The sequence below is a fragment of the Caretta caretta genome, chromosome 4 (assembly GCF_965140235.1).
Source record: "Caretta caretta isolate rCarCar2 chromosome 4, rCarCar1.hap1, whole genome shotgun sequence".
Classification (NCBI taxonomy): Eukaryota; Metazoa; Chordata; order Testudines; family Cheloniidae; genus Caretta; species Caretta caretta.
This window is the reverse complement of record NC_134209.1, coordinates 34030142-34043646: the sequence shown is the minus strand read 5'-3', so window position 1 is coordinate 34043646 and position 13505 is coordinate 34030142. Positions and strand designations below refer to the sequence as shown.

General features: G+C 38.5%; 1 protein-coding gene across 4 annotated transcripts in view; it reads right to left on the bottom strand.

Annotated features, from left to right (window-relative positions):
• GRID2 (glutamate ionotropic receptor delta type subunit 2) overlaps nucleotides 1-13505 on the bottom strand; it is a 1039989-nt gene that overhangs the window by 176734 nt on the left and 849750 nt on the right. For all 4 annotated transcript variants that reach the window (XM_048847025.2, XM_048847024.2, XM_075127526.1 and 1 more), the window contains one exon: nucleotides 6295-6492. In XM_048847025.2, coding sequence (XP_048702982.1) covers nucleotides 6295-6492 — 198 coding nt within the window. The remainder of the gene's footprint in view (nucleotides 1-6294; nucleotides 6493-13505) is intronic.

The following is a 13505-nucleotide window of genomic DNA, read 5'->3' as shown; positions in this document are numbered from 1 at the left end:
TTTCCCCATAGTACCTATTCAGGACTTCTTTCTCAGGCAAAGTTCCCACTGCTTGCCAAACAAGTGGTGAATTGGAAACATATGGGTTGATTTTTGAAGGTGCTAAGCACCTACAGCTCTCACTGACTGAACTGTGGGCAACAGCTTTTCTGCAAATCAGACCTCTAGTGACTACCAGATTTCACCTAATAGTTGATCCATCAAAGATGAGTGTTCTTAATTATGTACAGATGTCAAATTACACAAAAACTGGCAAGTGGAAAAATGAAATGCCTATCATTATCATGTCAAAATAAATCAGAGAGATATCAGCTTTCAGAAGTCAAGGTTCGCTAAGTGCTTTATAGAAGAAAGGCAAATGCATGCAATCATGTCAATATTTAGATGTAAAGTTGCCAGTCTAAATTATAAACATGGAAAATACTCCACTCATTAAGTTTTAGGAGTGCCAAAATATTACCAATTATCATAATCTTAGTTATTTTGGTTTACAAACTTAAGTTAAATGAAACTGTGAGAGTTGGTTCATGAAACTGATTGGCTACTGAAAAAACAGCAGAGAACATTATTTTATTTGATATGACCCGTATATGAAACTGCATTAGTCATTACAACATGGAGCTGATGTGATGTCACCTCTCTACGCTGACACAAGTCCATCATCATTGCCCTGGAACCCCCCTAAACCTTACATGTTATTGCTTAAGTAAACTCATTTATGATTATTGCTCTATATACCTGAAAACAATCTTATAGTGAGTCCCTGTTTATAACTACGACTAAGGAGAACTTACAATACTGATGCAACAGCCTTTATTTATTTTTCAGTCCATCCTTAAACTTGCTCTAATGCGACCTTTCATTTAATTGCTATTTCAGGTTAATCCAAGGATAAATATGTACTGATTAATACAACAAGGGCGTTATGTCCACTGTGATTTTTTGATGCAAACTTGAGTTTTAAACAAAATACATTGCTGGCATTTAAATAAATTAAGGAAAAATACTTATTCTAACAAAAGAGACATTGTTTTGTGTCAGGAAACACCTTGGGGTTGAGTCTGGCCCCCACTCTGCCACCCTATGCTGCTCCAATGGTATATATGGGAATATAAAGGGGACACTATATCTGGAGAAGAATCCCCCGAGGGGAGGCTCACCATGAGGTTGATGTAAGCAGCCTTATGCATGGCTGATAGTGGATCTGGGGCATGCACATAGCATTTTGTGCCATAGCAAAGCAGCACATAGTAAGGCTGCCATAAAGTAAAGCAGTCCTCAAAACTGCTCCTGCTTACGCTGGGGGCTGCACCTGTCCCTGACAAAGGCATAAAGCTACCTTGCTCTCGCTTTCTTTTTCCCTCAGGGCTATACCTTCTATTTTGTGTCTCTGATTTCTCTGGAGGCTACAGACTGAAAAATGAAGAGAGTCAGATAGCAACAGGACATGAGTTACGGTGAACTCACGACAAAGAAAAGTACATAAAACATCATCACAGAATTGTATGACTGGAAGGGACCTCGAGAGATCATCTAGGCCAGTCCCCTGCACTTAAATATGAGAAGCAAAATCTTAACCTCCCTGGGAAAGCTGGAGGAGGTGTGCCCGCCTGTCTCCGAGGAAATGCTACGCAGACACCACATGAGGCTTTGCTCTATTTAACACGGGAACTGTGCACTTACTACAGCAACTGTCATCTCATATGGTGTACCTGCTGCAGTGGCACTGCAAACCATGTCGTGCCGTCTCTGCGAGATACATTCAGCAATGCGTCGTGTGAGTGCTGCTATTTTCCATAACGCTTGTGAAGAGAGAGATTTAATTTTTGCATGTGCACAGCGTTCCCAACTCCATCTTGGCTCCCGTGTGGCAATGCATAAAGGGCAACCCATGGGTTTCTGAATGGCCTCCACATTGTGTTGGCAATATTAACATGTCAGATTGGAATGGAAAAAAATCCATTGTCCTATAAGAATTTTTTTAAATCGCTTCAATTTTTAATCTAAAGTGTTTTTGCCCCCAAGGTTGCCAATCAAAGAGGTTTCTGGAGTTCTGGAAGCAAAGCTCAATTCACTGTAAATAAGGAGAAAGCAGGCTTCCAGGAACAGCTTGCATGCCGTGAGACACAGATCCATGCTGGCTGCTTGCCCAGCAATTCAACAGTCCCTTAAGTGAGACAGGGAAAGGGAAAGAGAGAGAAGGCACAGTGAACCTCTGCTGTTAACTATATAATGCCATAAAGATCACCTCCTACCTCAATACAGGTCATCGGCTTTGGTAGTAAGGGAAACATTAAAAAAGAGAAGTCTGGACACAGGTGTGTGAGTGAGAGCCAAGCCCCCATCATAACTTTTCAGCATAAGAGAGAGAAAGATAGATTACATTCATTCAGAGTCACAGACTGTGCACTTTTAGCACTTAAATAAAACAACACACATACTGTAGCTTTTCAACTTCAATGATGTGTCATTTGCTTATCAATGTAAATGTCTGATCTCAGAATGATTTTGAGATCCTACAAGCATCTTGTTATTGGGAAGGAAAGAAAACCGTATGTGTATTATTAGTGAACCATCTGATTTCAGTATTTAGGATTTCTGGGTTATGAGACGTTCATGTGACATTGATTAAATGTATTTCAATCCTGACTCAGCCCCAAAGTCACTGAGAACATGGACTCTTCTGTTTGGGTTATGCACTGTTTCTCAAATGACAAACTGATGACGGTATGTTGGCCTTTCTACAGAGCAGCAGATTATGTACCATAATAATTAGAGAACAGAGAAATTATTAGAAAGCAAGAACCAACCTGATTCTATGCCTAAAACATAAGACAAATCAATTTTCTGAAGTTGGAAAATGCTAGGTTAACTTTAAAAATTATCAGAGCACACCTCTACACTTCCTAGTTTCATCTGGATTTGCAAGAGATACGACTATGACGAAGGCAGTTTATTTTCAAAAGTAAGATGTACAAACAAATACTTTAAGTGCCAAAGAACTTTTTCTCACAAGATTTGTTCCCTCAATCCAAGGCCAAGGAAGTCCTGATAATCATTGACTATCCACCCAAACATTTCAATGTCTGAAGCTAACTTTTAAAATTCTTGAGGATAAAACATCACAGAGGCTGGATACATAGTAAATATCTATTAAAATAACTAGTCCATTTCCTAGTGGTGTTCTAGTGCATTTTCCAGCCTTTTACAAATAATAGGGCTGTCTCCATTTCTCATAGGTGGTTATTTTACATCCTAATAGGCCTCATGTTATTCAGCAATGCAGAAAAGGTTGACACCATCACTATTATAGATATTTGATCACTACTGTATTAATTTATAACCAACCAGCTGGGACCATCCATTTTCCATTTCAAGTGCTCTTTAATTTCCACCTCCCTTCTTAGTCAGCATGCAATACCATTTTACCATTCAGCAGATATTCAATGGGATTTTTTTTAGTGCATTTTACCGCGAGACTTATTATTCAACACTTATCTGCATTTGCCATCTATTAGCCCAAGTACTTAATGATCTAGGTACTTCATCTGATTGCATTGCTCCTTACTATTTGCTGTGACTGCTAATCAAATGTCACTTGCAGACTTGTAAAATGGCTTCCACAATCAGCCACTAGGTCATTTACATTTCTCATTCCTTTTTACAGCAATTATTATTCATATTACAGCAGTGCTGCTAATGTGCTATGGGGTGGTACAGATGCAACTGCAGATAAAGTCCTCACCCTCTAGAACTTGCATTCTAACAAGTTAAATCAAACATATGAAGAATGAGAGCAACATTCAAACAACTATTTCCATGTGACAATGGTAAAGAGTCACAGTGAGAATTGTTTTCTTCTTACACTGAAAAAGGAATTTTATCAGGATAATGGTATTATCCATAAAGCTGAGTGTGTGTGCACGTCTCTCCCTCTATGCTTCACTGTACCACCTATGCCTAAAGCCTTCCCAAGCCACCGTCCTCCCAGGCTTCCAGATAGTTTTAAGGAAACTGTACACATATCTTCCAAAATTTCCTCTCTTCCCACACTCTGCCTTCTTTCCTGCTACCCTTTCATCAATGTTCAATCCCTTGGCCCAAATTTTCAGCCACTGGCTCTTAAATTGGACATGCAAACATGTTGTGTACTCATTGCATGAGGCTGGTCCTGTTACATTACTTTAAGTACATCACACGGTTGAGTATGTCCAGAATTTGGATGTGCATTATATGTGTTTCTGTATTCACTAATGGACTGGTAGATGGCCTGTGTGGACTCCTAATATCATGAGTATTCCTGCTTTTATACATACATATGTTAAATATCCACACAATCAATTGGAAACCTGCTACTGTATTTACAGTTAATCTATGTAACCACATATTCCTATCATTAACCTCAATCTGCCCTACTTACTATCCCCTCCAATTGTTTATTCTTCTATTTCTTACATCTTGTATTAGGTTGTAAACTCTTTAGGGCAGGAACTTTCTTCTGCTGTGTGTTTGCACAGCAACTAGCATAATGAGGGGTTGATTCTGATGAGGCACCACGTTGCTCATCAAGTAGTAATACATAATAATAATGACTTTCTCTTAGAATAACTAACGTTGGTGAGAGCAGGCCACTCTCTTAAATATGACTTTTATCTAACGTTTCATCTATTCCCTCCTCCCCAGCTGATTTTAAATAGGTCTGCAGTTTCATTTTTGGTCTCAAGGCCTCTTTTATGAAGTAAAAAAATAGCCATTATGCACTCTTAAGCCTTCCTGGATGTTTCTTGATTTGAGTTGATTATTAAGGTAATCTCCTCTTTCTATCACTTCTTTAGATCACTCCTGGATGACTTGAGTTCTTGAAAACTTCAAGAGTCTCTTATTTGTCTCTGTGTAACTTAGTGCACTTTGCAAGTCAGAATTGCATTCTTCCCCTTCTGTTCTGTCTTAAACTGTGAGTGGAGGAAATTGAAGGGTAGAAAGGATGGTTTTTGATATCAGAAAAAATAAAATAAAGTAAAAATATGATCCTGTTCCATTAAGATCCAGGGGCCAGACTGTCCCCAGAACAGAAATAACCCATGGGATAAAGCTAAGCGTGCGTATGGAAGAATATAGCTTTAGAAACCATCGATTTTGGAAGGACCAGTGGGAAGGTTACTTTGTTCCATGAACCAAAGAATAGCGGATACTCTGTGGTTCACATTGGACCTGCACTATCATTGTATATATTCTCTCTGTGGATGCTCAATAGTTGCTACAGAGGAGTCCCAGAGGGAGATAATACAGCTTATTATCTCCTACTTGGATTTCCATGTGGATATTTTCAGGCTATACAGTGGATAGCACCTCCCTTGCACTCCATGGAGCTCCACTCGTGCAGAGCTCCAGCATAGCAGTACCTGTGCAGGGAAAGAGAGAAGAGGAGAGTGTTGCAGTGGAAACAATACTCTTCTCCATTCCACTGCGGGGTGGAAGAGTAATAAACACTTCTCCACATGCTTCCACAGGATGACAACCACACCCAGGATTAGCAGGGGTAGGTAAAATTTATCTGAAAACTTTACAGCACAATCAAGAAATTTGCCAGAGCATCTGCTGCACAGATTTTTCTTTTCCATTTCAAAGGAAAAAATGAAGGCAGAGGATCAGATAAGTTGGGAAGAGCGAAAAAAAAGCCAAATAAAGCAGGTTTATTTTGTTTAATTTATATATGCTATAATATTAAACATTTAATGTAGAATTAAGTAAATGAAGATGGTCTATTAAATACAGATTAACAAATATACTGCTTTCAATTGATGCATCTACATCATGCAAATATTGTACATCAATAAAACTTTTTCTGTTGATCATATACCTTACTTATTATTCATCACCACCAATATTTCTAGAAGTACTATACATTATTTATGTAATGTCTTACTAATTAAAGTAACATAGGATTTCCCCCCTTAGAACAGCCTCTTCTCATTCGTGGCTGGTTTTGCCAAATTAATTAGGATGCTGAGGATCGCTGTTTTCTACCACATTACCTCACAGTACTATATTATGGTTGAAAAAACTGGATGGGAAATCCCTGATAACACATCAATCATTCCATGTTCATTTTCTCACCATCAGTCCCCAGGGCATTGGTAGCAGTATCAGATTGTGTTAGCATAGGCCGTGTCCGTATAAAACAATACCACTGAGCTATCAAGGGAGGCACTTAATGATGCAACATCAATAAATAAGCTACATGTTTATGGGTCATTATACACCTTTAATTTAATAAATAATTAACCTCCTTACCTTAAATACTAGTTCTCCAATCAGTCCATTCCATGACCCATCCTCCTGGGGGCTTCCATACTTGTGATCCGGTGCAACATAAATTTCATACTTAAAGCCAAGGTAATTAGCTAAGGCTTCCAAGACGTCTACTGAGAAACCCTGGTATTTCTTCGGTTTTCCCAAAACATTTTCGGACACCATCACAAATGGCTCCTCCTACATAGAGAGAAAGGTAGTAATATAACCATTTATTCCACTGACCAAAAAGGAGGCTACATTTTTTTTAAAAAAACTAATATAATTCTATCTGGAAATTTTATTTTACATTTTTAAGAAAGTAGAAAATTAACTTTGGGCCTAATATTGCAGGTTTTACTCACAGTGAGTGACACCTTACTCTGCAGGTAATCCCACTGATTTAAATAGGACTAGCTATGAGTAAAGTGATCAAATTAGATTCAGATACCCAGATTCTGATATCCTTACTCACATTGAAATCATCCCATTGTAGTTACTCCGTGGTCTGTCCCATTGTAGTTAATGGGATGATTTGTGGAGTAAAGGATGTTGATAACTCCTAGAAATTTATTGAGATTCTCATGTTATTTGGATTTATTCTTAAAGCCCCAGCTACTGGAGTCATGGTATTTCATAAGAATCTCAGCTTTCTTTTTGAAAAACTAAGTTTTTAGCCCTCATTTGGGAATTAGAACTCGAAAAAGTGAGCCAAGTGCATCCTAAAGGCTCAAGAACCAGAAGACAAACAAACAGAACCCAAAATGTATTTACAAAAAAAATCTCATGATTTTGGGGACCTCACAGAGGACTTTTGAATGGTGGGGGTTGGCAACACTGAGTAAGATGCTATTGAACTAGAGTAAGGCATCAGAGTCTGGTTCATATTATTTGCATCTTCAAAAGGTATTATATAGAAAGAAGATTTCACAACTCTTGTTTTAAAATGCATCTGTGCTTTTTATGTTTACATATATTTAATTATTATTTGAAATAAGCTTCTGAATTACATTATACGTTATTAATGATGTCTCATGGGCTCTGTTAAAAATATCATTTGCCGAAGATCTAGTTCTTGCACAGATTGTTAAAGTCAGTGATTTGTTTTCTGTTGTATATTTCAAAAATAAGTCAAAAGACTGTAATATCAAACGCCTCTCAGTACAGGGTTCTTCTGTTTGTGGACTTTAATTTCAGTCCTGCAGAGATATGCACACAGGATGACTACTCATAAACATGAAGAATTCCACAGGGTTGTCATTTTCTATTGAGTACAAGAATCTGATATAGTTGACAAATAAATTAATTAATATTGTAGGCTAAAACTGGACAAGAAGAAGTCACATACTTGAAAGACTATCATTTTTCTTGTCCTTCTGTTCCTCCACTGTGAACTGGATACACCAGCTTATCCATTTATAACATGACAAGACAAACTGGTTGACATTATTTTAACTGATTTCATCTAGCAGATACTAAATGGATTATTTTAAGGAGAAGCAGATGGGTTTGCCTGTGAAAACATGACTTTGCAAATATTTAGCAAAGGATGTCCTTAGTATCCGATAAAAATAGATATTGGATTGGTGTTAGTTTGTCCATAGATAAGACTTCCCAGTCAGTACCATTCTCTTTCATTTTTTACCAAAATCTGTAAGTGTGGTTTAGTTTTAAGTTAAGCCATGCCGCAATATATTCTCTGCACTTCCAAGGTTGTTTTAACCAACATTTTTTACTTTCCTTTCCCCCTACATTATATTTTCTGTTGTATGTTTTTTCCACATTTTTGATAAAAGAAAAAGACACCCCAAATCATATTTCTGAGTACAAGAAAGTTTTGATTGCCACACAGCTAGCTAACGGGTGACTAATTTGGGAGTTCTTATCTGGGCTTTCATTTTGCTGATCATCTGAGAAAATATCTCCACTCTGCCTATCATCTCTCATTCACAATTGAGAGATTGACTCCCACCTCTGATTGGCCAATGATGCCAGCCTCTCTTGCCCACTTGTGAAATTTTCAAACAAGCACCTTCATGCTTTCTCTCATACTGCCCCTCGCACTTGATTCCACCGCCTATCATGCTGACAAATATCATCTCATTGTTTCCTTGTATTCCCCCATCGATTAGTCTATATCCATCTGTTGTCTTGCATATAGACTGTAAGCTCTTTGAGGCTGGGACCAAGGCTGCATGCACCCAATTCTCTGTCACTCCCTGACCTCCTTCTCCTAGTGTTTGTAGCCCACTACAGTATGTAGAGGAAGGATCTTATTGCTCAGTGTGGATCTGTAATCCAAGTCCTAATCAAGTATGTAGTGGTTTTGCCACACAAAGATAACTCCAAAAATGATGTTCCATATCTCCTTATTTGTTCAACCCTTTCACTGATATCCAGATGAGATGTACTGTTAACATGTAAAAAGGGTTTGTTTGGTTTTTATTCCCCCCTGAAAACACAACCTGGATCTGAAAGTCAAGCTGCATTATCTTTTTGTATCTCATACATTGTCACCAGTAATAAAGATTCCGCTGTCAGATCTTAGCTGAGTATTTTGCACATTGCACAAGGTGGAAAATAATCCAGCTGTACTGACTCACAATTGTAATTTTGTCAATCACATAAGTAGAAATGACTCAAAGACATACAGAAGGCAGATATTTTGAACAAGGTGACATTTTAAAAGACAGTTATCACTGTCCTGACTCTAACTACATGTTAAGGACACTGTCAAATAAATAAGCATGTGACCGGATTGTGTTGGCAAACCATTCTTTTATGATTCTTGGGGGGAAGGAAGTGTTGACCTATTTATCAAGATATTACTATGCATCTGTCAATCTCTATTGTTTTCTTTCAAATCACATGTACAATCATCCAAAATGACAGAGGGATGGCAGAGATGACCTTGAGGTCCCTTCCAGGCCTATGTTTTTATGATTCTAAACTCAGCCAGAAGAAATAAAAACGGAAAGCAATAACTGAACCCAATCCATTAAGTTATTTTCCAGAGATTGGGTCCAAAGAGCATTAAAAGAATTGAGACTAAGTCAATGAAGACTTGTCTGCCTATTAACAAAAACAAAACTGTGAATTCTGATTTGCTGATCATTTGGATGACAGATTCCCGAAGCATAAACACGAGCTGGAGGAATAAATGAATACTTCCACAAAAACATCTGCAGTTTATCAATCTCAGGGCATTATGCACAAAGTTCCTGCTTGTAGAATAGGGTGTTCCAGGAGTTGATAATTTTCATATTAGCAAGGATTTATTCACAACACTTGTTGGGTTATTAAATAATAGCTACTCATAATTCTGAATTTGTATTCAATCAGCTTAAAAGCACCAGCTAATTGCTTAGTCGATTTTAAACAGCATTTAAAGTGTGCCACTTTCACTATTAATTTCAATCTTTTATTAAACTAGGTAATATTCTTTGTTGGTGAGAGAGTCAAAAAGAAAAAAGGTGTCCAGTATGTCATATGGGTAACAAGACACAATCTCCCACATTGCTATGTGGAAAGATGTTCAGACATGCACATTTTTGTTGAATATTAGGAAAGCAAAAAACAACCACTAAATAAACCCAAAACAAAAAGAAAATCCACCACTAACTTTCTTGTGATATGTTATGGGTACTCAGAAAACATTCAAGAGAGAACGAAAATACTTCTTAAATGTGGTTTTTGATTTTTTCCCCCAAAATGCTGCTGTCTGAAACTACAGTCGTAGTTTTTTGATCCTGTGTTTTGGTTAGTTCCTAGAGTGGGAGAGTGACATTTCCCTAACAATATGTGAAAACAAAAAAGAGTGACCATCTTTCTCCTTGAGAAAACAGGACCATTATTTTATTTCCCTCCTGTGCTGAACAGGAACAATTACGGAAATAAAAAGTGGGATTTATGGGGGTGGGAGACACAAACATGCATGCTAGGTACAGGAAAGAAGATTGAAGGTGGTAGGTAGCCAATGAAGCTTCCTGCAGGCTACAGTAAACCAAAAAAATCCTGACCCTGTTTTTCTATGGAAATAAGGGGTCAGTCAGGCAACCGTGGGATGGACTGCTAAGTGACTCTTTACTCAAGTCCTACTGAGCTGGTGAAGGGATGGAAATGAGCATCTCTGTCTCCCCCATTCAAGGACTGCAGGAATGACCTCTGCAGAGGGATTCAGTAACCCCCACAGAGCAGCTGGTGGGGACGAGGTGAATAAAGGGGAGCCTGGGGAGGTAGGGGCTCACAGGGAACCCTGCAATCAATCAATCAATACAATCACTTGTGAATGGGTGGACTGACTGGATCCCAGGGGTTCTGCTGCTCCCCCTTTACTTCAGTTGGCCTGTGATGGAGCTTCTTCTGCCTCAGTGGATCCCATAGCCATCTGACAGCTACAGGTCAGGATTTGATCCAACAAGATTAGCCGGAGAGAAGAGAAAATGAGAAGTGAATGTAAAGGGAAAGCTGGACAGTATTGCCACTATTTATATAGTTCCAGAGGAAAGGCATGGCTGTTTACAAACATAAGGCAAGGTCCTTGCACCCAGAGGAGCTTACAAGCTAAGAACTTGAAGATGAAAGATCCCAAGACCCTGTCAAGTCAGCACTTTTGGGGATCACGCGTAAAGTTAAATGCGTGATTAAGACAGCATGGCATCATCAAGGCAGATGATGGGGAAAGAAGAGATGACAAAAATATATTGGATATGCCAACCATGGAGAGCATTTGCCTGCTTCACTTGGCTGTTGCTATAAAGTTTATTTATTTATAACTTTTCTATGGCATTCATCACCAAAGTATTTGAGCATCTCTCACTTCTCTGGGGTAGTGAAGTATCAACCGCATTTTACAGATGGGGAACCAAGGCAGAGAGAGATTATGTAATTTGGGCAACACAGAAGTGTGTGGCTGTGCTAGGAATTAAACCCAGATCTCCTGAAGGCCTGAGTCTTCTTAACAAATAGAATCTCTTTGCTTTCTTGTTGTATTTCAGTATTTAAAACATGTAAGTAAATCTATACCATGTTTAGGCACTAGTGTGCCTAGTAGGTGGATTAGGAGTGGAAAGCAAGCACCAGATGTGGGAGCAGGAAAAGGGGCGGAAAAGTGAGAGGACAAAATACAGCAGGTCAGACTTCATGAGGAGGAGGAAGAAATGTACAAGTGGGTAAAAAGCCAATTAATTAGTTCAAGGGTAGAAATGGAAGCTGAGAAGTATCAGAGATTTTAACTTTACCTGACTAGGGGAAGCGAATTGATAGCAGAGCAAGATAATAACGGAGCTATAAAGAGAGATATGAAAGACAGAATTGAAAAAAATTACCAAGGGCCAAGTTCTGCCTTCATTTACACCCACACATTGGCTTCAGGGGGATTGCATTGGTGTAAACAGAAGCAGAATTTCATAAAATGGGAAATAAGAGACCTGGAGAATTTTCTCTAGATGTGTCTGCCAGGCAGCTGGTTTTCTCAATGTACTGTACAGAGCGGATAAAAAGGAAGACAGTGAAGTCTAGTGAGAGCAGCTGGCTAGAAGTAAGGAAACATGCATTCCATTCTTGACTTAGCTGCTCATTTGCAATATAGTACTGGATGGGTCACTTACCTTCTCTGAACTTCGATTCCCCCACATGTAAATGGGGATAAGAATACACAAATTTTCTAAAGTGTCATGAGACTGTGGGATTAAGAGTACAATGTATTATTATTGAAATTCCCATAGACACTCTAATATTCTGGATGGCCTTTAGTGAGTACATTATAGGAAATAAAATGTCTTTGAAAAGTAGGAAAAGTGTCATTCGTAGTATCAGTGGGTCAGTATCTTTAACGACTTGAGAAATAAGGTTACATTAAGTGGCTTATGTGAAATGACTTGGTAGTCTCAATTGAGTTCACAGTGGACTAGTGTACGAACCATCACCACCCACTGGTTTCCTTGTTGGCAGACTCAGCAGAGAAACCGACATGTGAAGGCGCACAGAAACCCAATTCCATTCTAATGCCAGAGGTACACTTTCAAGACTGAAGGTTGAGGCTCACAAGGGAAAGTGAGCCAGAGAAGGGAAGCTGTGCTACATTGCTGCTTTCAGTGTGATGCTCATTCTACAGAAAAAAACAGGATTTTGGTCTAAATGGCTGTCAAGCTGGCACCTCTCACAAATACCACATTCTCATAAAAAAATTAAAGATAAATAGACATTATTTTTCTACTTAGCTGATTCATGTGTCACCAACGAGGATGGTCTTTTAAAATTAATTATAAAATAGCCTGAGCTTTTTCCAAGAAAACACCTCCAAGAAAGAAGCCTGTATAGCAATTAAACATCGAACAGAAAGTTGTAGATTTGAACAACTGGAGAAAGAATCTCTGGGGGTTTACAACACATATTGAGGCTTGATTCTAAAACTGCAGATGGATGACCTCATGCCCTCCTGCTGTGTTTGGAAGAGAATGGTAAGATTAGCTAATTAGGTGGGTGATTAGAATTCATAAAGCATATGAAAATGACCCCTGTCTACTCTTTATAATTTTCTGAACATACCAGATTAGGATATTTTAATATTGACAATCTGAATTCATTAAATGGGACTCTATCAAGGAGCATACATTTTCCTTTCCTGTCTAGCAAAGATGATGTGGGGGAGAGAGAGAAATCAAGTGAAACAAGAAATGTAGCTCTGCCTTATACATACTTCCATGTTTTATAGCAGAGTGAGGTGTGACACTTAGTCTGAACTCAGTACTGAACGTAACAAACAGCATGCGCGTGCATTAAATGATTCATGCAGACTGAGCGTGGGTTCAGTAATCACAGGAAGCAAATATTCACCATGATATTTGACAACTGCAGTCACCAGTAAACATCATGGAATTGCTCCCAAATGTGAAATTCTCACTCATTATTGGCTAGCTCAGCTCCATTCTTTTGGCTATTGGATGACCAAATGTACCCATTATAACTGAGAGGAAGCAGTGAGAAAGGTCATAAACTACAGCCAAGCTATTTTTCAAACACAGGAGGCTACTTTCTCCTAGCTTGGTGCAATCACTTGTTTCTTTTCCTTGACTTTTTTAAAAGTTTGAGTTTTAAATTTTAATCACTTTGGACTTTATTCCCCTCTAGATTTCAGAGGGAAATTCAGCTCCAAAAATGTCTTTTCCTTGAGTGATTTATTTACCAGGGATCCAGGGATTATACTTGGATAG